The 26,235-nt window shown below is 38.5% G+C and overlaps 3 protein-coding genes across 3 annotated transcripts in view; 1 reads left to right on the top strand and 2 right to left on the bottom strand.

Annotated features, from left to right (window-relative positions):
* The first annotated feature begins 768 nt into the window (after window positions 1-768).
* On the top strand, window positions 769-7,598 carry LOC133522455 (uncharacterized). Its single transcript, XM_061857815.1, has 3 exons — window positions 769-4,534; window positions 5,414-5,600; window positions 7,308-7,598. Exons 1-3 carry the CDS (start codon window positions 4,282-4,284, stop codon window positions 7,516-7,518), a joined length of 651 nt encoding a protein of 216 aa, XP_061713799.1. The 5' UTR covers window positions 769-4,281; the 3' UTR covers window positions 7,519-7,598.
* Window positions 7,599-7,736: 138 nt separating this feature from the next.
* On the bottom strand, window positions 7,737-8,653 carry LOC133522456 (small ribosomal subunit protein mS33). Its single transcript, XM_061857816.1, has 2 exons — window positions 8,539-8,653; window positions 7,737-8,384 (listed from the first exon to the last, which is right to left on the bottom strand). The coding sequence occupies exon 2, from the start codon at window positions 8,370-8,372 to the stop codon at window positions 8,022-8,024; it is 351 nt and encodes a 116-aa protein (XP_061713800.1). The 5' UTR covers window positions 8,373-8,384; window positions 8,539-8,653; the 3' UTR covers window positions 7,737-8,021.
* Window positions 8,654-10,776: 2,123 nt separating this feature from the next.
* Window positions 10,777-26,235, bottom strand: part of LOC133522450 (N-sulphoglucosamine sulphohydrolase) — a 32,389-nt gene continuing 16,930 nt past the window's right edge. Inside the window, exons 3-10 of the mRNA XM_061857809.1 lie at window positions 16,744-16,880; window positions 15,564-15,720; window positions 15,190-15,364; window positions 14,887-14,950; window positions 14,469-14,780; window positions 13,715-13,887; window positions 13,294-13,423; window positions 10,777-12,545 (exon numbers count right to left, since the gene is read on the bottom strand). Of these exons, the coding sequence (XP_061713793.1) occupies window positions 12,388-12,545; window positions 13,294-13,423; window positions 13,715-13,887; window positions 14,469-14,780; window positions 14,887-14,950; window positions 15,190-15,364; window positions 15,564-15,720; window positions 16,744-16,880 (1,306 nt within the window). The 3' untranslated portion in view covers window positions 10,777-12,387. The remainder of the gene's footprint in view (window positions 12,546-13,293; window positions 13,424-13,714; window positions 13,888-14,468; window positions 14,781-14,886; window positions 14,951-15,189; window positions 15,365-15,563; window positions 15,721-16,743; window positions 16,881-26,235) is intronic.

The following is a 26,235-nucleotide window of genomic DNA, read 5'->3' as shown; positions in this document are numbered from 1 at the left end:
CCATCTTTTGGCCTGAATCGGAACAATAAACATGTAAATTTACACGTCACGTGTTTTCTTGTGCATAGTAGGTTCTGCCATCTTGTGGGCTACATCGGAACAATAACCATCACATTTACGCCTCGCGCAAAAAATCTGACGGCTCCTGTGCTGCCTCCTATAGTTCATGCACGCTCCCTATAATATAAACTTTTGTGACGAATACTTCCAATGAGATCCATAGAACTTATAACAAGAGAAACAAATATAACAACACTATATTTTTACCCCCTTATTCATAAACGTTTACTAAAGTTGACAAGCCGCTAATAATCGTTTGTCCCTTTCCGACGTATTGGTATGATGGAAACGGACAAACGATTATTAGCGGCGTGTTAACTTTAGTAGACGTTTATGAATAAGGAGGTAAATATATAGAACCCAGGCCTTGTACTGGAATCATAAAGTTATTGACTTTAGAAACGTAGAGAGGTATGGGCACTGTGAATGTCATCTCGCTTTTGTGTGGTAGGACACAGCGGATGTCATTTCAGATCTAGAGCAGAGTCCGACTGGGAAACCTCCACCTTACAGGAAACACCAGCCAAATAACACTTGACCCTACTCATAGTGTTATGAGTAAGGTTGCCAGGGATCAACGAGGCGGAGAGTTAGGGTCGGCAACGCGCACGTAACTCTTCTGGAGTTGCAGGCATCCATAGGCTATGGAGACTTGGCCGTATGCTTGTTTGTTATGTTTGTTTGTACGTGGTATTAAAAAAACAAAACATGTTGAGGAACGTACAGCGACCTACTTGAGCTGTCAAATTCTAAGCATGAGCTTTTCTGAGTTTTATACCTCTAAGTACAAATACAATTAATAAGTTTTTGATAAGAATATTTGCTGAATTAATTCAGTTCTGTGGATAGAATGGGAAGTGCTCGTTTTATTATCATTTCACTGTGTTTTGATATAAGTAAGGTTTTGTGAGAAAAGAGCGGTCAATAAATTAAAAACAAGTATGGAGATTGGACCAATAATTACTGAATTTTTTTATTACATCAATATTACACTCGGAGATGTATCTCTTAATTTTTTTTACCTCTTTTACCTTGATCTTACTTATTTTAAGACAAAAACATATACACACGCGAAGTGCAAATTATTTCGACCGCAAATTTCCCCGCTGAACTAGACCGCACTATTTGATGCCATAATACCTACGTCTTATAATAGCTGAATTATCAAATGTTTCACAACCCAGTTACCGCATATTGTACGCGGTAGAGCGCCATCTAGTTGAGCAGTCAAATTTTCGTCCACAATATACTACTTAATAACTTGACTAAACCGATTTTAGGACAGTTGCAAAATTAAAGACGTTCTCTACCCCGCAGTAGCGGCTAAGGAAGTAAATGAAAGTTATTTTCGTAACGAATAAGCTTTAAGTCCGAGTCCGAGGCAGGATTCGGTATCGTTGTCCCACTCGCGCGCGGCGTCTGCCGTCCTTGTCGCACCTATATCGCGGGACAAGTACGTATGTCAATCCTAAATCATGAAAAGATCTCAATAGTTGCATGTTAAAAAGCATAGACAATTATTTGGTTTATAAATGCCAAAACGCCCGTGATAATAAATTTCCCAAGACCATCCCACGCGCTTGTTTAATAAATAATGTCTATGATTAATTATTGTCTATAGCAAAAATCAGAGACTATAGACAGGACTCAGATTTTTGCTAAAATTCTTTCATTTACCATAAAGAATAATCAGAACCTTATTTCGGATGTTTTCAATGTCCTTGAAACTTATGTATATTTAATAAAATTTCCAATCGCAAAAACTGTTTTCGGGACGTCGCCGCGCGCGCCACCTGCCCCACGGCAGACATTTAATTTTCCAGAGATGTGATAATAGAGTAACTATAATACAGTTGTATGTCTGGCGAGGTTTGTACTGTGCTTCGCTTATAGCGGCGTTGCCAGCTCGCAAGGCGCCGCTGGACTCCTGGTGGAACTTTTTAAATTATGGACTTTGTGGATAAAGGCGTTTATACACTTAAACTGTGTAAGCGCTGCGTAACTAAAGTGCGGCCATGGAGTAGGAAGAATTTTATCACTGATTTTTTTATATTATCATGTGTATAGTATATAACAATAATTTTCAGCGTAGTTTTAGGAATAATAAAATCACGTACTATATGTTTATCTTTAATTTGTGATTGACGAATTGTTTTTATACATTTGATTTTATCATAATGGTAATATTGAAGCATTATACTATTGGACGAAAAGTTGGAACAATCGACTTTATATTATTTATGTTAAGGTAAAAAATTTACTGAATGAAAAATTCATGGCAATCGAAAAATTTAATTATGTTAGGTACTTGTACATGGGCTTGTTTTTTTCTCGTCATACTATGATTTATTTATTAATTAATTCTTAAGGAATGTATTAGATTTCTAGTTGGTGGCAATAAACTTTTCTTTAATCGCTTTAAACGACCAATGACATCATACGAAATACTTCCTATTCAATGGCGTCACTTTACGTAAAATATACATATAATTATGCACAATAACATCATTAGATCCACGCTTAGTGTTTGTCTTTTAGCAATGTCGGTATGTTTTCCCTTGTCGCTCGTATTATTGCGCGAAAGCGACAAGAGAGAAAACTTCATATTCTGTTAGTTTTTCTTGTATTAAAGTAAAATTGTAAATATTTAACTACTAGGAGTCCAGCGGCGGTTTCCTCACGCATCCACATCGCTAGCAGCGGCGCGCCGCCGTCTATCGCAACTATTATTAGATCAAATGTTTCCATGGGCGTCGCCGGGGGCAGAGAGCATAAGTTTAGTGCCCCCGCCCCCTAGATAATACAATTTCTAACTAAATGTATGCCCGCCCTCCCCTTGGCCATCGGCCATATGAACTGCCCTCCTAGCCAGCTGGCGACGCCCTTGAATATTTATTTGGCTATTCACCAAAACTGAACTAGAACTTGGTAATTGTAGCTCTAAAGGTGCAGTCAGATCTGGCGAATCAGCCATTCGCGAATAATTTGCGAAAGGATCGCTAACTGCTCGTGTGTATTTCGCGAACGGTGTATTCGCTAGATCTGAGGTCCTCTCGCGGAAAACGAAAATATTCATTTTTTTATCTGCATCTCTATCGCTCGAATGGGTGATAGAGACAGATAAAGAAATTTCTATTTTCGTTATTCGCGGTAGGACCACTGAACGCAACTTATTGTTTATAAATTGACATGTACATATTTGTGCAGCATTATGTTGTATTTTCTCGCTTGCATATTAGTACCTCTCATTATAGTCTACAAAGAGGGATTACTGTGCGTCAAGATAGAAAATACAACTATGAGGCCTCAGAGCTAAATACTACTGTCTCTCTCTAACAGTAAGAGTAACTGTCGCTCTTCTAACACGTTGCGGAGACGGCGGCGCGCCGCTCCTGTTGAAGTATTTTATGCAGCAATTTATTTTCCTGACGAAACATTTTGTAATCTAATAAATGATGGCTATTTTTCTGATGTTTTATTTTTGTGACGGCGAATGATTTTGTACGGTTCGCACCCTGATGCGACACCAAAACGTGACGCACACGCTAACATGATTTTCCCTAACTGGCAAATTAAATTTTAGTTATTACACCTTGGATGAAGCACAAGGTAATCATTAGAATAACATAGTGAGCAGATATTTTATGACACGATTTAGAAATCTTAAATAAATCGGTTAGAGCTAAAAAAAAGTGGGCGACTTGACTGTGGCGTCACACAAGAGGCAGGTGCCCCCTCCCCACGGCCTTCAGCCACAGCAACTGCCCCTCACCCCCTCCTCCCTAGCCCATCAGCTGGCGACGCCTTTGTACTCCGCCATGTTTTGTGGCAACTGTCTCTCTCATTCTTGCCACGAGCAGGCAAGTGCGAATGAAAAGTTTTACGACCCCAGTCATCAGGTTTGCGTATACTATAACTATGCTTAATAGTTACCCCAATGCCTTACTATCCCTGTTACTGAATCCAAGCGTCTGGCAGCTGTTCATTAGTGAACGTCAAAGAATTGATTAAAAGATGCTAGTTGTAGTGCTCTAGGGTTTGATACAGTATAAAGAGGAATTACTTATTTAATTCGAACGGAACACTGCCAGGCGTTTCTGTGGGGGCTTTTGTACATAAACCTCCTTTGTACAATATAATTTCTTTGTATAAAAGCCCTACATATGACACTGACAGTTTGTCAAAAGTGCACATACATTTCGCCATATTTTCAATCGAATCATGTTGAGGTTATTGTTATTGATGGTATGCGTGAGCCAGGCGCGTGGCGAAGGCGACGCCATTCTGGAGCCGTTGCTCCTGGGGGGAGCCATGCCGGCGGCGGTGTGCTCGGGGGCGGCGGGGGAGGGCTGCGCGGGCGCGGTGTGGGCGCGCCACTGGCTGCTGGCGCGCGCCTCGTGCCTGGCGCGCGCGCGCCTGGCCCGCGCGCCCGTGCTGCTGCTGCAGCGGCCTGAGGAATGCCGAGCCTACAATGGTTAGAAGCCTTTTTGTCAGAATAAGTATATTTCCCACAATAGTTTTAAACTTTATTTCAAAGTATTAGGGTTCGATTTGGCGTTATTTCTGACTTCCATATGCCCGTTAAAGGTAGTAGGTAGCTATTTTTACCTAATTAGGTTTTAATCGATTAATACTGTATATAACACTTATGACGGTATCGGTAGGTAAATTGGCTGTTATAAACCAATGCGGTCATCGTTTTTTTTATTTAATACTCTCGAGTAAAATGTTAATATTCGGGTAGTTCACGTACAAAGGTATAGTTAAAAGTGGAATTCATATTCCTCAGAGTTTCCTAAATGTCCCCTGGAAGTGTATAAGCGTTAAACTTAGATTCAGCAAGTATTTTCTATAACAAGATGTATTTTTTCCGCAAAGATATCCAGGACTTTTTTGTGTAGAATTTAATAAGCTTTAATGTAACCTCACACTATATTTTCATAAAGAATGTAGATTCAGAGTAAAACGCGAATTTCTCCTGGACGGTACACATTTTCCAAGATGGCTGGGATTCCTCGAGGTCCCCAAATGTCAAATGGTGTGAGCATGAAAAAGGGGACTTTATTTTATATACATACCAAATTTCATGACTGTTCCAGAGATTTCGAGGTTGGTCATAGGTAAAATTATAGCAAAACAAACCGGTTCAATTACTACTAATGATGTTTCATACAAAAGTCCTAATCTCCTATTGTTTTCGACACAACATCGGTTACTTTTCGACAAAACAAGCGCAGCAAAATTTTAGCAATTTTACAATAAGGTAAGTATTAAAAGTGCGTTTAAACGCGAGTTTTAGCAAGCTAGTTTGACTTTTAAATACCTTCATGTATGTAATGTATGTGTGGTGCAGGTTCCGAACCCCCCGGCCTGCAAGCGCTAGTCAGCTTCATGCACCCCGGCTACTCTCTGCCCGCATTCGACGACTACGAAGAGCCGACCAGGCCAAACCCGCTGGATGCTGCTTTGGTGCTCCTGTCTGCGCCCGCGCCGCCTACGAGCGCTGACAACCATTCGGCTACCATTGCTCTGCTACCGCAGTTAGTACCACACCTTCCTAACGCCTATACTCTCTGCCGGCGTTTGCCGAGCGGGTCTCGTGCTGCATTAGTGCTGCTGCCCGCGCCTGCATCACCTACGAGAACCGACTACCATTCTGCCACCATTGCTCTGTTACCACAGGTAATCATCATAATCATAATAATTTATTATAATAATTCAGCCTATATACGTGCCACTGCTGGGCACAGGCCTCCTCTCATGTGCGAGAGGGCTTGGGCTATATAGTCCCCACGCTAGCCCAATGCGGATTGGGGACTTCACATACACCTTTGAATTTCTTCGCAGATGTATGCAGGTTTCCTCAAGATGTTTTCCTTCACCGAAAAGCTAGTGAATAATTTATTGATAATATAAAATTACATATCAGGGTTACAGTATGTAACTATTACAATATTATAAAATGATAAACTATTTTTTTATTATTATTATTATTAGAGCTTCAATATTCCACAGAGAATTTTTTCGTTTGATATATATATTTATAAATATTAATTTTTATTTTTCTTCTGTAGACCCCTTCTGGGTAAAAGCCTCCTCCAGCTGTTTCCATTTGTTTCTGTCTTTTGCTACGCTTTGCCATTCCTTACCCGCAGTAGCAACAATTTCGTCCTGCCATCTGGCTAGTGGATGTCCTCTCTTTCTAGAGCCCAGGGGGCCCCTCCATTTGGTCACCTTTCCTGTCCACCTCCCGTCATTGAGCCTTGCCACATGACCAGCCCATCTCCATTTCATGCTCTGCGCAAAGTGTAAGGCATCAGTTACTTGTGTCCTTTTTCTAATATCGGAGCATCTTATTCTGTCTTTTAGTTTTATGCCTAAACAGCTTCTTTCCATTGCTCTTTGAACTAAACTATAGGTAACTTTAACTTAATTCATTACATTTTCAATAGCTCATTGTGGTCGTAGAACGTCTGCTCGAGAAGCCATTTTTTAAGTTTCTATTTAAAAAGTGACGCACTTGGTGCTGCTATAATTTCCCGCAGTAGATGATTGTACATCTTACGACCCATGACGTGGGTGAGTTTTTTAGATTTCGCAAGCCTACGAGGCTCTAGCGGCACCAGTCCGGTAATACCACAATTCCTGAAGTCTCACACACTCTTTACCCGCGTTCGACGACTATGAGCAGCCCGACCCCGCCCGACCCGCTCGCGCGGCCTTAATGCTGCTTTCCGCTCCTGCATCACCCACGAGAGCTGACAAACATTCTACCACCATTGCTTGTTACCACAGTCAGTACCACACTTACGATGCACTCTCACACAATGTACATATATGGATAAGGCACTGTTCATATTATTAAGAGTATTAGGGCCATCACCCCACCCTAGCATCTGTGTCAGCACTATGGAAAATGGCATCATTGCGCACTAGCGCCAACATTGCGTCGAGCAGCAGCCATAGCGTTGACTAGACACCGACGCTCGGGAGACGCTAATGTGGGCTGGCACTAAAGCATGTAAGGCCTAATTGTTAACTGTTACACTGTTAGAACATCCTTGTCCTTTTAGCGATTTATTCAGTTTTGAGACGATCTAGCTTGTGCCAGGCACAGTCATCTAAGATACCAAGAAATGACTAGAATATAGTTATCATGACAGACAAGGAGCATTTTCATATTATAGGTTAATTCAGTCGAACTTCAGATCTTAACATATTTATAGGTATAAGCAAACCCATTACAGCCTAAGTTCGTGGCTGCGCTACGTGCCGCTGCGCGTGTCCTCCCCGCGCGCGCACACCCCGCTGTTCCCCCTGCGCCTGGCGCTCGCCACCGTGGTGGCGCCCTTCACTGGGCTGCTGCTCACCTTCTTGCTGCTACTGCGATGGCCAGAGCAGACCGTTAAGGAGGCGCTGGTGGAATATGAAGAACTGGATGATGAGGCTGAGGCTTAACATAATAATTGCTACTTTTTAACTGTTAATTGATGGGATAATAAACGAAAACTTGTTTAGCATGTCTTGACCAATTTTTAGCCTTCAGAGTATCAAGATTTAGGTCCCTTAGATCCTGTTCCCTTTCAGTTCCAAAATAGATGAAGTTTGTTAAATGCTTTTCATGTCCATAATGTGCAGAAAAACTGTTAACTATAGTTGGTACAGCAAACAAAAACTTTTCACAGTAGGTTTTATTTACAATATAAATATATATTTCACATTAACCAAAACAATGTCTCTGCATTGCAAATGCAGCACTGGGACAACTAAATCTGTTGGAAAGTGAAACAATAGCTCCTATGATATAATTATTCAAATTAACTATCAAACTAGTCAATCACTAATATACAAATGTCACAACTTCTTCTGCCTAAGTCTTGTGACTACACCAACATTGACCAAGCAATGATTATAGTTCTTGAAGGAGAACATTTAGGCAGCTAAAGTAACCAATGGGACACTCATTCCGTTTTCTCCTTGTCAGCATACCGGCGCCACACCTTTACCTTCCCCCGCAGTTCCCTTAACCGTTTCATCTCCTCCTTGAAGTCCTGGTGCTCGTCGCGGAACAGCCCGTACTCGCGCAGCCGCAGCACCAACGCGTGCGTCTCCACGTGCCGCGGGTAGTAGTGGATGATCTCCTCGTTCGTGTGAACGGGCTTCGCTGAGAACATCTTTACCACCTTCATGGATTTGGGATTTGTGGGAATAGCCACCTCGCCGAAGATGCGGTTGGATAGGCGCTTCATTCGCTGCGCATAGTTGCTTGAATGTTTGATAAGTTGAGCGTATTTTGCGTAATTTGTTGCCATGTTTTGGGAATCCTGTAACCATCCATACAAGTTGAATACTAACAAGTTTATATGAAAACGTAATTTCAATTGCTTGCGGACAATATTTATACCCAAAAATAAATCGTTTACTGAATAGTAACTATGCTATAAGTAATGCATTATTGAAACAAAATAAAGCAAATACCTTTTATCACATAAATAACATAACCTCAATTCTTTTGTTACGAAACTGTCAACTTCTAAGGGCGTTATGATTAACCACAATGATGTTTTTATTCGTGTAGTACGACAGAAACCTGTATCTTGATAAAATATGCGTAAAATACACTTCAAAACTGTCAAAAGTCGATAAACTGACAGAAGTGACAGATGCTCAAGGATTTCAATGGTTTTGATTTCATTATCTTCATTTATCTTTGTCTATATCTAGACAAATAATAATCAGCTTTAATGGATTGCAATAAATTTTAGATTGTTTTCTTTCGATGTAATACGCTGATTGTAAATTAAAGCAAATGAATATAAACTCGTTAATTAAATAAACATGGTGTGTATTGTATAGTTTCAGTGCGCGGTTTTCAGGAATTATCTTATGGTACTTAATATAAAAGAAACGCCTTCTAATATTAACCAAATACTAAACCCGCTTCACGCTGACGCTAACATTGTTCTAGCTTGCATTGCGCTGGTGTGGCCAAGGATTCATTTTCAACTCACTGTTCAATAGCTTGTCTGAATGTCTGTGCTGGCGACGGAGGTCCCGGACGTCCTAGTGAAACCTGTAAGCTTATCTAACAAAGTCACACTACACTACACATTCGTAGACCAGATGTTCCATATTTACTGGTGTTTCAGGGGAAAATGTTTGGTGTCTGGTCGGGCAAGCTGAAGATCGCGGTGATTCTACTGGCGCTCGCATTATATGTCTACGTCCTGGTGTATTTGAAGACCATGTATATGAGGAGTAAGCGGCTTGACAGCATTGAGGAGTTGGTAAGATTTCTGGAATATACTTTTAACTCTTTGTGTAAAATGTGGGAGGTTATGGGGGCGTATCTGCAACATAAATTACTGCAGTTGATAAGTCGTCATAGTATAGTATAGCTTGTAGAGTCATCAAAATACCAATCAGTTTGTTACATTGAATACTGTATCGTTTAATTTCTTGTGACAGTTAATTAGGATAGAAAAAGGAAAGGATTTAATGCAATAATTTACTTGTGTTTTAGGCCTTGAAGAATGAAAAATTGATAAAGCACATCCACGGTCTAGATGAGCAGCTTGCAATGAGGGCGAAACGTCTCAATGAGTTCTACGAGGACTACTAGCATCTGCATGATGAAGTGACCTAAACACCATTTTCATTATCCATTAGGGTATGGAAATACTGAGGTAGCTAGCCAATTGAAACATGGTAAATCAAGAACAACTTATATTCCCAGTTTCCAGTGAAGGATTTTGTATACCATAATATAGATACTATCTGAGACTTACAATGCAATTAGAAATCTCATAAGATTTAGTTATTTAAACCTGTGTTTTTCAACCGGACAGTCATAAAACTTCTGTATGGGGATTGCAGGAGATCCAAGCCTTAGTAAGAATAGCATTCCATTTTAGCAAGAGGAAATATTAGTTATGGGGCTCCCATTGGCTCTTATAAAATGTAACATAACATTGTGTATCAGGCATAATGTGGGAGTATTAATAGTGTTTTATTATGTTGTCCCACAATGTTTTAATAGTACATTACGATACAAGTGCGAAAAATAGGAAATCCGAAACGAGTGGTGATAAATTAAAACACGACTGAAGGGAGTGTTTTAAATCGACACGAGTTGCGAATTATGTATTCGCACATGTATCGTACAATGTTTTACAGTACATATGGCCCTTTAAATGTTTGACACAGTAACGTAATATGCTAATTTGCACACTAGTGCGGTAAAGTAGCACCATATGTACTGTAAAACATATTATAACAGCCAATGTGGGAACACCATTAAGCATTATATGTGGCTAGACTAGAAGTTTGGAAGTTCCAAAGCACCACACGGCATGTATTTTTCGTGTGACTAGATGAGTGCAGCTGCTGTGCTTTGGTGTAAAAAATGCAGCTATGTAATGGGGAAAGAAATCTTAATATGGTGTCTTATTGGATACTATTTTCATACTTATATGACTTATATATAATAATAATGTATTTAAACTCTGAGAGAGTCATGTTATTATTTGTCCTGTTCTTTCATTGTTTATTAAAGTTACCATAGTATAAGTGTTATGTTTCAACTATAAATATGTATTTATAATAATAATATATACTTACCTCCACTTAAAATTTGGTCAGCAATTGAGCAGTCAGTTTTATAAATTTATCTTTTATTAGGTGGTTTAGGTTATAAAATAAAAAGTTGATAATTGTTGATTTTATTTTTATTACATGTAAACAGTATTGTAAAATAAAGAGTTACGATACATTGAGATGGTGTTTATATTTTCAGTTCTAAGAAACAGTCTATTGTTATATAAAGTTAGGTTTAGGGAATACTAAAATAGAAATACTTAATTTAGTGTAAAAAATAAAACATGACATATAAATCTTATTCCAGTACATTCTAAGACTAAAATAGCTGTACGACAGACCATACACACAGTTGACACATACCTTCTGGCAAGATTTGAGTACAGATCAAGTAGCAGTAGCATACACACAACATTTATTACATTTTTATTAAATTTATGTGATTATGTCTTATTATAAACATTTATTTAAGTTCAAAGATCATGAGTATTGAGTATTATTGTTTGTAACACAATTATTTCATAAGAGGGAACAAATAGTAAAATTTGGTTGAATTAAGCCATTTGTTTTATAAAAACTGTATTTTTTTCCTATATGGATCAACCTGGTCTGAAATAAATGTTTTTTATTAAGCGAAACCTAGAATATACTATGTTGGAGAGATCAAAATCAAAGTGACTTGTTAAGATTTAGTAAGTAGAAACGGTTTTCTCCCGAAATGGAAATTTCATCAAAAATGTACGTAGGTATGTTTGGTTAGGATAGCATGGTTATTCTTCCCTCAGTGAATACTAATTGGTATTTCAACTACCTACCTAAATATAAGTTAAAAAATTTAATCACAAAGAAGACCTTGTCTTGTTTTTATATCTCAGATATTAAGGGGCTCCCTGGCGCCAAAGACCTTCTATCTGAATCCCTTCGTTTTCTTATGGTTTTTGCAGCTTATCATATTAACATCATCGGCTTTATACAATATAGACTATAGTATCTCATATTTACTTCAAAGTTCATTGTCTTCGATATTTGGCATCAAAATTGAACAATTTTTGGCCAACAACTGGTTTTCTGGCCACAAATTTTGTGTTAATTAGTTTAAAATTAAAATCTCTGACCAGTTTTTGGAGACGTTAAAGACGAACCCAACTATGTAGATTTCGTTTATGTGAGATCCACAAGAATCGAGAAAAAAGTGATTAATGAGACAATGTTTAAAAAAACATAATACTTACTTAAATAAGTATTAATTTCTTTCAAAATCCGGTAGACAAGAATGGAAATAAAAGATTGAAGAACCGATATCCGTTCGTCTTATAATTTTATCTGTAGTGGTAAAAAGGTAATGGGTCAAAAATCGATGAAAACCGGGGGAGCCCCTTAAAAGGACAGCTCAATTTTCCAATTTGTCCAAAGATAACCTAACTTAACCGACCTGTCATTTTAGTACAAAATTATACATAGTAAAATATAGGGTTGTATAAAGCAATGTTCCTACCGGAACGACTAGCATGACCACTTTGTCATAAATCTTGTCACGCGATAAATTGCATTGATCGATGATGTTACGTTAGTTGTAAACGAAACGTAATACTGGCATTTATGGAGCAGTTGCGTGATATTGTTGACGAATAAGCGTACCAACGCCTTGCATTCCGGTACACTTTCGTAGATAACGTTAAAACGTAGTGATTATATGCTCTTTGGATAACGTCACGATATTGTGAAAGGTAGCTAGAGCAGACACTTTATTATCGAGTTGTCCAAACTCCGGCATTGCTCGCTCTCCTCCACTGCGTCGGGCGAGCACAGCCAGGGGTCGCGCGTGGCGCGTTGCCAGCTCGTCAGGCGCTCGCGCAGAGACGCCTCCACGTGCTCCAGTGCGGGCTCACCTGCAACGTTGCGATTGTTAAGCGTTTCTATAAAAGCGAACGCAGTTTGCTAGACTGAGACAGAAACCAACCTCCCAATATTACCTACTTGTAAAAGAGCCTTTAAGATCCACTTGCAGAATAAATTATTGAATTTTGATTTTAATACTCTAGCTGCCTCTTGCTCTTGAAAAGAAGAGAAGGACGTGCATCCAATACCGAATCTGAATAAGATGTGGATGTCAATAATTTTATTTTTATTAACTGCGTCGCCAAATTGATTTTAAGATTTTTATTTTTGCACTCGTGTATGTTATTAGTTTGCAATATGGACCTGGACAATATGGGTGGTATATGGACTTTAGTTGCCTGAAAATAAATATTTTATTTTCCTATTATATAGTCAAACCAGTTTCTTTTTTAGAACTGTTAAAACGATTTGCCAATAGGGAATAAATATGAAAACTGTTATAGTGACGTTTTAATTCTATCTGATTCATGTTTTTTCTAATAATTATATGGTTCTTCATTTCGTGCATGGTATAAAAATGAACTACTTACCGTTTATTTTGCTATACCCTTTCGAAGTTCCATGTATGTAACATGTATTAGTATGCAAATAAAGATCTTTATCCAATTTATTTTAAATATACGGTGCTTTATTTTGAGAACTAAGATTAAGTTCTTAGGTCCACATGAGTTAAACAACTATCACTATGCATGTAACACAAAGTCCTGTGTATCTGTAGTAAATAAGAGCCATACTAACCGTGTAAATTATTAGACTCGGTGGGGTCCGCTCGGATGTCGTAGAGCTCCCACTGCGGGCGGTAGTAGTACTGCCCCAGGGTCTTGTACCACGGCAGCTGCTGCTTGGAGCGGGTGCGGTTCAGGAGGTCCTGGAAGAGTTAAGTAAAAATTAAGATTTATTATCAAACTTTGTAATTTCAAGACGAATAGGCATTCTCTCTCTCACAAGTTCATTTTTTCTGTACCTATAAGTTGCGGGAGCAGGTTGTTCGTATACCAGGGATATTACCATTTTATCGCATAAGGCAACAAATGAAAAAAATTGTATACCTATGTTTAACCACCATTGGGTAAAACACACTTCCTATGGAACTTCAAAATGTAGGTAATGTAGATCAGTAACAATTTCGACTTAACGAAATTTACCCCCGTATTCGTACCTGGAAAGTAGGAGACAGATAGAGATCCTGGTCAATAGGGAACGGCATCCCGTAGTTGAGGTTGTGTATGAGCTTGTAGCGCCGCGTGCGCACGGCGCGCATCGGGTAGTACATCGTGATCTCGTGGTGCGTCTGCGACGCGAACACCGCGTCCAAGTCCGACGGCAGCGGCTCTGACCAAATGGGAAGCTAAATTAATATAGCGGTGGTTTATTCCGTTTGCGGTTTTTTTTCGTAACTCCATCTGCCATTGGCTTTATTAGTCGTAATCAGATCGTACATGTAGCTATAAAAAAATTCCAGACGGTGGTAATCACCTTTTCTTTTTATGTGAAGAGGGGGGGCGGGTTAACGCCATCGGCGGCAATTATTGACAAAAATACAATGACATATACTGAATTCACCTTTAGCAAAGGATAGCGTTTGCTGCGTTTGTTTCTCACGTGGCTTTAAAATTGATTTTCGACGTGGCGCAAAATCATGCCCTGCATTATCGACTCTCTTGATAGCCTTGTAACTTTTCGTCTGTGTTTGATAAGGATCCTGACCGAATTTTTCGGTATTCGTTTTGAATTTATTTTAGAAAGATTTTTTTGCTCCATGCGGCATAACTAAGGTTTGAATCCACGATTTTTTACTACCACACACATTTAACAGGACAATAATCGTCACGTGTTATGAGTGTGGTATTAGAATGTGGCACAGGTACGCCATTGAAATTCAATCTAAACTTACAATCTATAAAATGACTCACCCTTTTCCAAAATCGGCAGCAAACTCTTAGGCGTATCATCCTGCCAAATATCATTGCTTTCCTCATGCTCCCACTGTACTCCGAACCAGTCCAACACGGTCGGCATGATGTCCAGCAGGCTGACCAGCGCGTAGGAAGCCTCGTCCCTGCGCGGGGCTCGCGGGGACGCCACGAGGAGCGGCTCGCGGAGCCCGGGCTCGTAGAAGTTGGTGCGCCCGGACGGGAACGGGATGCCGTTGTCGGAGGTGTAGATTATCAGCGTGTCGTCGCCGTGACCAGCTGCTGCTAGCTCTTTGAGGATTAAGCCCACGCCTAAAATAGATCGAATACCGGTAAATTGAACATTCCTTGAAAAACGTTGCCTAGATCGAGTCACATCGAGTAATACTACTACACTCGTTAGAGATGAGATTAATACCTTGATCCAGCCTCGAAATGGCAGTGTACTGAGCAGCTACATCTCTTCGGGCCGCTTCTGTGTCCTGAAAATGGTTAAACCGTTTAATTTAAACAATATCTTTCACAATACTAATTTTCATCACACTAAAAATTTGAACTCGACGCTGTGTAGCACCTAATTAACTCTAAAAATATTAAGTACTTTTTTGTAATTAACGTCTCAGGTTTTTTTTCGACAGAATAGCACACAAAAACATCCCATAAAGCGGCTAATAGTAAACGAGGGTCTCATTGCGATAAAAGTAGTCAATAAAATAAAAACCTGTATATGGAAGGGCAGCTCAATCTCGTCCCACTGGTAGTACCAGGGCGTCCAGTCGGCGACGCGGCCCATGCCGGGCTGGCCGCTGCCGTAGCGCTCGCAGAACGCGCCGTACTCCGGCGTGCTGTGCGCGCAGCGGTGCGGGTCGTGGAACCCGATGTAAAGGAAGAATGGTCTGTAAAACAAACAACAGAATGCTATCATCAAAAGTTGGCCGATAAAAAGCTGTTTACATCATTAAACAATCATCAAGTTGACCAGGTAAAGTATCTAACCCAGGTAAAGGCTAACCAGTGATGCTGGATTGAAATTGGTATCCCATATTGACAGGAAACCCGTATTAATATATTTAATACTTGTATGAATGAAGTTACTTATTCTCCTGTTTGGCCAGCTGCAGGAACGTCCTGGTCAGCAGCTTCATGTGCGTGATGTTGCGCCCCACCATGTTAACGTGGTTGTTCTCCTCCGTCTGTTCGAAGTCGAACTTGTACACCTTCTTCGGCCCTATGTGCTTCTTGCCGATTATACCTGAAGAAGTTTACAATAGCATTATTATAGATGTGAAGTGAGGTGTTGTGTTAATTCAAAATGTTAATGTAAAATCTCTTTTAGTGAATCAGTGCTGAGTGTGGACAGAAATGCAAAAAACTAAGATAAATATCGTGTCTTCTAATTTGACAGCTGGAATAGATGGCGAACAATTTACTTAAATAATTTCACATGGATAATAATTTAGATTGACAATTTCACAACATAAAGAAGAAGTATTCACGGTGCTTTTTTAATTTGCGTTAACTTCGGGGTATGGCTAAGTACAGGAAAATTAATAGCATATTTAATTTTGCCTTTTTATTTTATTTATTTATTTTCTCGTAAAAAGTAATCAATACCGTGTTGTAACTCGGTCATTATACTTAAATTCACCAAACAATTAAGATCTATGACATATCAATTACATTTCAAATATCGATCGTCCCAAATAATCAGTATGTAAACATGCCCTATGGCAAGTGTAAAACACCGTGTAAATTGTTTAATTTCAACATTTAAAGATGGCGTCGTAGTGCATCATATTACGTTTTGTGGTCACTAGATTTTCAAATCTAATTCAGACAACCAGACTGACCGCAAAATGTTCAGGAGTGGCAGCATGGTTCCATTTTTATCGCTTGTCACTATCCCCGTCACTTTTGCACTTAGATACTTGTTAGAACGTGACAGGCATGGTGACAAACGATAAAGAGCCGACCATCTTAGCCCTACAGGTTCAGAGCTGTACAGCTCCATCTACATCAGCTGTCAAATTTGTATCACGAATTTTTCTTAGATTTTACACGTCTTACATAAACATACAGACAGACAAGTGTGGCTATCACCCGTTCGGCACTGACATAAACTGACATATCGAGAACGTAACTTACTTTCTATGCATCTCGTCACTCGTACTCGCATATAAGTGCGAGCGAGATGTATAGAAAGTAAATTACGTTCTCGATAGCCTATATGTCAGTTTTGACACTGCCAGTGACTCATGGTACGGGTAAAGCTCACCGGTATATATTCCTTGGCCCTTAAGTATATTTGGTAAGCTGGTGATGTTGTCAAAGGAGTTGAAGTGATGCACGCTGTGGTGTAGCCCGTACATGCCATTTTGGTGGCTCGGTTTGCCAGTTAGCAATGCTGCACGGCTGCAAGCAATATCAAGATAGTTAATAATCAAGTTAAAATTAATTTGGTAGCAGGTAACCTGGCTTTATATTTATTATTTCATGTTAAATCTGAAGCTGTCCATGGAAAGTAAACTTCCAACAACGGTGAAACTCGTGTAACTGCATAATATAATAAAGAGTATTCGATCTAAGTATCTATTATTGCTAAGAGCGACAGGGAAATAGCATATACCTATCTCTGACTCTCTCAGAACTCAGATCAGAACCTACATTCGTTTCCTTGTTCGACAAAGATTTTCTGTTTTTTTTTTCTTCTTGATATAAAAATACCTACCATGACTATTGGCAGTAGGGAGGATATGCCGATTCCAGCTCACTTTAGGTATTTATCTTTCCCCCCCCCCTCACCCCCCCCTCACCCCTCACCCCCTCCCCCTACCCCTCACCCCTCACCCCCCTCTCCCCCCCCCCCTCCCCCCTCCCCCCTCACCCCCCCCCCCCCCCACCTTCCCCGCCGCCGCCTCCCCACCTCCCCCCCCCCCCGCCCCCCTCCCCGCCGCTGCCCCTGGCCTGCGCCACTTGGTAGTTCGGCAAAGATCCGTTAGATGGCGCCACTAGCCCCCTTCCCCGCCGCCTCCCCGCCCTCCCCCGCCCCCTCCCCGCCGCTGCCCCTGGCCCTGCGCCCCTTGGTAGTTGTGCATATATCCTCGCCAGTTGGCGCTACTTTCTATGTTTAAGGTATTTATCTCCCGAGGGAAAACTTCGCTAAAATAGATGGCACCACTTTGTACGTGTACGACAAACAAAAAGTGACGAGGTGGCCTCCAGTGGCGAAGGTCGGATTCGAACCAGCGTCTTTAGCTGACCGGGGCGTCTTTAGCCAGTTAACGTCATGAACCCCTAGGCCACCCCGTCACGGTGAAACTGGTCCTAATTTCTCGTTACTGGCTCAATTTAGGTATTTATCTCCCGACGTGTTGCATCAGCCGCCACCGTGGCGCCGACGGCCACCTGCAAATTCCTACGTGGGCGTCGAGGTCGATCGAGATAAGAGAGAGAATAAGTTAGATTTAAAATATGCATATATATATTTATATGTTTGTATATTGGCGCTACTTTGTATGTATCTGACGCCACAGAGCACGTGTACGCGTCAAGGTCCAGGTCGATGGCATCGGCTTGCTCCAGGTGCGGTTGGTTTTGGAGCTTGTGGTCAACAAATATATGGACTTTGTACTTTTCCAACTGCCCAATAAGTTTGTTTTAAAATATGCATACGGGCATATTTGCAAGAGCACATAATATAGAGTGGTTAAAACCGGATAGAAAAATGTATATTTTCTTGAATACCTGGGTATTCGATATTTATCCAGGTACTAGTCGTAATGTTAAACATACATGTTTTTACTTACATTACGGGATGTTTCATGTTAATCTAAAAGTTGTAACTATTTCTAGTTACATCTGGTAACATTTACATCACACTTTTTAGAAAAGGGAGTTTCTAAACCTAAGTATGTCGTTAACTAGCAAAGTCGAGTATATCTGTATGTGAATAATAAATAAATATCGAATATCCAGGTATTCAAGAAAAATACATTTTTATATCCGGTTGTAACCACTCTATATTATGTAATAGGTATTTTTTAGCTGACCTAATTCCGATTCCTGGTACTGGTGAACTTATTTATACCACGTCGGTGGCAAATACTGTCCGCCTGATGATAAACTGTCACCGTAGCCTATGGATGCCTGCACCTTTAGAATTGTTACACGCGCATTGCCAACACTTTAAAAACCTATACACTGCTTTTTGAATTGGGAATGGGAAATTTCCTATAGCTCGTTGAACAATAATGTGGAGAAATGATCATGTATGCGCAGGTGTGTAGATAGATAGGTATACTGAAATAAATAAAAAAAGTTTAAAAGTGAATGAGTAATTATTTATTTACCAATAATTTAGCTATTTTACAATGTCCCCATGCAAGGGTTTTATTACCATTGTTCAAAATGAATCTCTTTTCATCTTTACCACAGAGAATTTTCTTTCTTCTAATTTGAGTGTACATATTGTGCTTATCACTAATCAAATTATACATGTTATCATAGAGAGTTTTACTCAAGTCTAAACAGGTATAGTATTTATTAAAATTTAACCTACGTACAGCAGCGGCGTTAACACCTTTGTTTTTTTTTATACATTTAATTTCGTTATTGTCATCCGAGTCTAATATATACGCATACATTTTTGCCCTTAACCCAACAAATTCTCGTATTATTCTTCCATTGTTTTCGTCCTTCATCATGCCCACAACCTTTTTATTGACTTGTGGTAAATTATATACGTTGTTTTGAGGCAAATCTGAAGTGTCAAATCTGCTTTGCAAGTCAGGTTTAATGTCTTCGTAAAAGTTATCTGTTTTGATATGATAAACAAAAGAGTCGGTGTCCGTGTATAAAAGGCTTACATTATCACCGTATTTATTTAACATGTAATCATAGTGGAAGTTGTACATGATTTGTTTACTCAAATCTAATACACTAAAACCTACATAAATAGGTTTGTCGTATACAATTATGGTTTTGTTCATTTGCACAGCTACCAGTTCTTCAGAGAAAATAGAGGCACTGTGGAAATTTGGTCTGGAAATGTAACGATCGAGACCATATGTAGGTTTTGTTCGTTGCTTATGTTCGCTGTGCAAAGTATCCCACTGTTTACACAACTTGACATCAACCCTTTTCTCGACATTTTCAATAGTTTTCCCGAATATGGAGTTATTCATGAGTTTAAAGAAATCTTTTTCAAAACTGTTTTTAGCTTGGACTCTCATTTGCGAATTTAAGTCAATATATGATTTTAGCCAAGATGATTGATTGAAAGTGAGAATTCTATGAATTTTCTTACAAATTAACCCTTTTTCAATATATAGTTTGAGGTTAGCATAGTGCACAACATAATTGGTTTTGTTATCGAATGTTAGCAATAACTTTTTAATTTTACCCTCAATTGGTAGTTTGGTTTCAGCACAGAAAGGGTAATCATTATGCAAGTCATGTAAGCTATGTGGATACTCCAAATCTACTTCCAATATATATCCAACATCAGAGTCTATCCGTTGTGTTGATATATCAAACAGTTTAACCTCGTCTTCACTCATCCACCTAAAGTTATCGATTGGAAGCGGGCGTCGCATGGCATCACCGTAAAGATTATTTATATCCAAATAGATGATAAAACTGCTGTCCTGATTCACGTCATAATCATGCATGAATATATTATTGGCCTTAGCATAGCGGTTTGACGCTTGACAGACACCACCTCTTATACCTTTCTTTATAAATTGAATCATTTCATAGTCCGTAAACAATTCTAGGCATACTTCGGTATGTTTCAACATGGCGTCCCAACTCAAACCGGGTGCAGTGACATATTGACACGGATCTAATTCATACGCACCTATACACACTTGTCTAAAGTTTTCAAACACTTCAGCCAATAATAGAACATCTGTCTTTAAATATAAGTCACAGTATTCACCCAGAGTTGTAATATTGAACGCATCCCAAACATCTTTTGCATGTTGGTAATCCTCATCGGAAATATTTAAGTCCGTGAGGCTGCTATAGAAGGCGGCCTGAGGGGGTAGCGCAGTTTCCTCAAGCCGCCTCCAGTCACTTACATACTCGTAAGGAAAAACTCCTTTACGCGTAAGTAACTTCATATATTTCTCACGCTCGTAACAATTATCGGATGGTGGTAAGAAATGTGGTAGTATTTTGAATTGGTCCTGTGAAAGGTTTGAAACTAGTTTATCCAGGCTACTTGACATGAATTTATACGAGTCGACAAACCTAAGACTGTATTCGTTAATCTCTAAATTGAATGAAATATATTTTTCCTTGTTAATGGGAATGCAGGTTAACTTTCCCTTAATCTTGGCTAATTCCTTAATGAATAGATGACAATCGTAACCGCTCAAATTGTGAAAGACGACTGGTATAAACTTTGGTAATTGGTAATTCAAATTACATGAATTGTGTGTTTTGCCTCTAATATTACCCGTTAAATGACAATGATCAATTACATAAGCTTCATCATCTCCAATTTTTTTCTTGCAAATATGACATATATTGGAGGATGTGTTAGCACCGGTGCTGTCGCTGTAATTTTTTTTTGGTGGTACGACTTTTTGCAAGATTTTTATGATTCTATCAGCGTCTTCACGAATGCTCTGTATAAATTTCTCCACACAATCTTCACCGCGATAGATAACAAATTTGGATAAATTATTGTCATATTCACAATGAATATAATAGGAAAAACTACATGGCACATGTTTATGGGTGTTACAAGTAGCACTTGTAGTAGTAGACTTTTCATTATCTAACGGAACTAAAATCGATTCAAAGTCACCATAAATTACAAATGGCACTTTCATTTTATTTTTATAATTTTTGAAACGTAAGTATTTATTATTAGGCTTAGGTAGCTCTACAAGTGTCTCCCCACAACCAATTGCTCGGTGTCGATCTAGTTTATTTTTATTTGCAAAGGGGTGTAAACACCCATCACATATCCATGTTGTTTTTCCATGCTTACTAATTTGCGAACTCACTAAACGAGACAAATTTTTAATCCAACAATAATGTGAAACATCACCTCTCTCAAAATATAACAAATTTACATGATTTTCGCAAGACATTTTCGAAATACGTAGAGGTACAATAGTCAGACCCCTGTCATCCCTTTTCTTATCTGTATCAATACCATATACATTAACACTGATTTTATTTAATTTTTCAAACTTTTTAATGTCCGAGAGACAAACCGGATCTTTTATACCTGTCACGTTAAAAATGTCTATATAATGTGGGTACGATGAGGGACGATCACTGTTTTTATCAACTGGATAGAGAGCACTAATGATGGCCCAATAAAAACACTTGTTATCACGATTTTTCACGTTAACACATGCATTCTTCGATTGCACCTCGGGTGGCAGTGGTATATATGTAGATCCTTTGAGTGGTTGATATTTGTTAACGTTGACGTTGAGAAACTCAATCTTCTCGAGACCCCAACCGCTGTCCCTTTCGTTGAAATCTTCACATTTTTTGGAAATACACAAGGATATTTGTTCAAAATACGATGGAAAATCCATACAGTCTTTATGCAGAGCCACGTTTTTTGTGTTGAATGACTTTAGATCACGTATCACTTCACCTTCAGCATTGGTTTTCACAAAAGTACCAAAGAGTTCAACATTTATTTTTACATGTTTATGTGTTTTTAGTTCAATGGTAATCAGCTTTTCAAGCGTTTCTCCAATATTCAACAAATACATTTTAGGATCCAAAATGTCTGCACTCCCATTAATCCGGTATGTAATTATTCTGCACTTGAAGGCACTGTCAACAATGTAAACAGCACCGTCGGCAGACTTTTCTTGTGCACAAAGCAGGATGTGGCGGTCACTTTCCGAATGAGATATCAAACAGTTTGATAATACATCTTCGTTACAAAAGTTGCAATGATGTAACAACGCCATGGTGATGCTTCAATTCACTCGCTCAGACAACGGTACGGTCGTGCCGTGAGGCGGGCTGCGGGCAACTAAGTGAGTTGCATCATGCCATGCGCTGACGTCTGCGGTGCGCGGCGAAGCGGGGAAGGGGAGCCTGGCCGGCGACGCGCCATGCGACGCCCACACATGATTTGCACGTGTCGACACAGTGAGTCATTATTGCATCATCGGGCTTGACTGAGAATGGTTAGAGAAAACGGGGATTTCCCGTCGACCAAACACAAGTGAATGATTACATATCTTCAAGTATACTCTGGTGAACCCACTTTGTGAGTAGAAAAAAAAGACGTAATATTCAATTATTACTGCGCGTTATTACTGTACAGCCTACAATTGCATTGGTGTAGGGGAGGAAGAAAGATAAGGGTTCTATGTTAAAATAAATAATAAATAGGTTAGTTATTGTTTTTTATTTTTATTTTCATGAAACTTTAACCGTTTCAATTGAAAATATAGGTATTACATAAAATATCGGTGGCATAACACTTGATTTCAGAGTCGACAATATCGTTTACATTGCACAAACTACCTATAATATTGCGTGTGTTAGATTTATTAAGATAAAGCATAAGGTAAAGATTATTTCACCACTAAAAATATATTTTATCTAATTAATTTATATTAATGAAATAGGAACTAAGACGGTAATGCATTAATTAATTAACACCAGCTTGTTAAAGCTGAGAGTAATATATATTTATAGGGACGACTACAAGGTTTAGGATATGAAAAACATAGAAAGGGTAAACATGATTATTATTCAGTATTTAGCTATAAATTAGTGTATTTAAAATAACAAATATAAGTAAAAGTACATTGTAAACTTACTGCATTTGATCGATTACATAATCCGCCTTGTTATCACATCATTCACAAAATGTTAATACTGTATCATTAAATTAGTCAAGTAAGTACGCTGCATAATAATCGCTATAAAATGGTGGCTTATTATTAAGTACTGGCTTCCTTAACGTACATACTTGACATAATTTAAAGCAGTAACAAAAGCGAGCAAATGGCGTAAGGTACCTATATAATATCTCATACAATAATCAGTTGGAATATACGTTACATAGTAATTAGAAACGAATGAAAAATCACGCTTATTATGTCAACAAAGGTTTATATTCACATTAAATATTGTAACGTACATACCATCTGGCGTAAGGTACCTATATAATATCTCATACAATAATCAGTTGGAATATACGTTACATAGTAATTAGAAACGAATTAAAAATCACGCTTATTATGTCAACAAAGGTTTATATTCACATTAAATATTGTAACGTACATACCATCTGACCACAATAAAAAGAAATCACACAAAAAGATTTATAACAGGTCATAAAATCACGAATAATAAAAATATAAAATTGACACTTAACTTGGTTCGTTGTCGTTAGCTTTCCAACTGGGAAGTGACCCACAACTGCCAGACACCCGCTTATATTTGCTTAGATTGTGCCCCTTCCACCCCTTCTTGGTGGGACAAACAAACTACGATATTTCCTGCACATCCGGTTATGATAATAATTAAATATAGCAAATACAATTCATACGAAAATTATTAAATAAATCTTTAGGAATTTAGGAAGGCTAATAATAAATATATTTACATATTTATTATTAGCTTGGACATCATAATAAAATAGTCAGCTAAGATTGCCGCACATCCGGTTAGCGTATTAAATTGAATTTAACAAATGTATTTGCTACATTTAAATTCATTTATTTTAGAATAATTAATGCAAACTAATATAAATTTAATCATGGCTAATTATCACAAATACTTTGTTGTTTACGTTACTTATGTTCTGACAGTTATGGTCACGAAATATAGATGAAGGGTAGTTGTGTTATTTGCTGTTCTTAACTTATTATTTAGAAATACGTATTATCTTAACTAAAGTGAACATTTTTGCAACTGGACGTGAAAATGTAAGTGTGATTGTTCTTTGTAATACGTATCTCACACGGCCATACTGACAGGTGCTTCGTTCTCGAAGTACCTTATTTCAGCTACTATTTCACTTATAACATCAAGTGAGGCTCGCAGGCTCTGTAGCAAATCCCTATATTGCTACTTTTTCACTTATAACATCAAGTGAGAACTCGCAGGCTCGGTAGCAATTATCCTATTTACAATCATAATGCTACTGTTTCACTTATCACATCAAGTGAGCCTCGGTAGCATATATCACCCTGCGTTGGCTACTGGTCCACTTATAACATCAAGTGGGGCTCGCAGGCTCTGCAGCAAATCCCTATATTGCTACTTTTTCACTTATAACATCAAGTGAGGGCTCGCAGGCTCGGCAGCAATTTTCCTAATCACATTTGCATTGCTACTGTTTCACTTATCACATCAAGTGAGTCTCGGTAGCAATCAAAAATCGGTTAAAAAAAAATTGTCATGGGTCAAACATGTTTCAAAATAAATGTCTGTTTGTGAATAATACAATACAATTATTAAGGTCTCAAGTATTGAACTGAAACAAATACCTTTAGCTTTTTGATATATTTAATAGGAACTCCAAAACAAATCGACCAATGATTTTAGCATGCAATGAAATGTGTATGACCCATGTGCAGAATTTCATTTATCATCACATCATCAACATACATATACATTATTTATATACCTATAATCGTTAAAATTATATACCAATTATAATCACGAAAAATAAATTATAAAGTATAATAACGTGTATTTCAATTATTATACATTTAATAATAATAACACATTAAATGCTTATATGAATGATTATTAATAATAATCAAATACTAATTTTGTTCGGAATCACTAGCAGCGGTCTCGTGCAACCATTCCCCTGGCCATTGCCTTAGTTTATCTTTAGAGACTATCATATTTCGTAAATTACCTGTCCCTCTCAGAGAATATCTATCATGCGGCATTAAAGCTATAATTTCGTATGGACCTTTAAACCTAGGGCTCAATTTATCGAGACGCCTATGTTCCTGGTTTACGTAAACTATATCGCCAACCTGAAATATTTTATTGTCTCGCCTAGTAGAATCAAAACGCTTTTTGAATTTTTCTGCTTCTAACAATAAACGTTGGTGAGCTAGCTCGCGATCTGCTCTGACGTTTGTATTCAATTCTGGAATATTTATTTCATTTAGACGGGCCTGAATACTAGGGATATTTGCATTACAACCCATTAGTAAACGAATAGGAGTAAAACCCGTAGACTTTTGTATGGTGGTATTAACAGATTGTTGTACTTTCCATAACCCGCTTGGCCAATCTGACGATCCATTGCAAGTAGTATTTAACATATTTATAACAGTCGCTACATATCGTTCTATCTGACCATTTCCTCTTGGTGTGCCAGTTGCCACCATGTGGTGCTCAATATGTAGTTCAAGAAACAGGGATCTAATTTGATGGGAGCTAAAATTAGTGCCTTGATCAGTGATTATTTTAGAAGGAGTTCGAATTGTTGTGATAATATCTCGAATTAGTGGCACTAAATCCTGGGACTTGAGACTTTTGAGGGGTTTTAATAGACAAAATTTTGTAAATCCATCTATCAATAGAAGAATATATCTAAAGCCTTCATCGGTTCGCGTGAAAGGTCCTGTACAGTCCAAGTGGACAGTGTGGAATGGGATAGGAATTTTTTCAATGGGGTGTAAAAAACCCTGTTTTGGACCAGAGGTGCCCTTACGTTCTACGCATGTTAAACAGTGTTTAAGATATTTTTTTACAAATCCTGTCATATGAGGGAACCAGAAATGTTCACGAAGCTTTTCAA

Source organism: Cydia pomonella, chromosome 10 (genome assembly GCF_033807575.1).
Source record: "Cydia pomonella isolate Wapato2018A chromosome 10, ilCydPomo1, whole genome shotgun sequence".
Lineage (NCBI taxonomy): Eukaryota > Metazoa > Arthropoda > Insecta > Lepidoptera > Tortricidae > Cydia > Cydia pomonella.
Note: the sequence above shows the minus strand (reverse complement) of the source record. Positions and strands in the feature narration are given on the sequence as shown.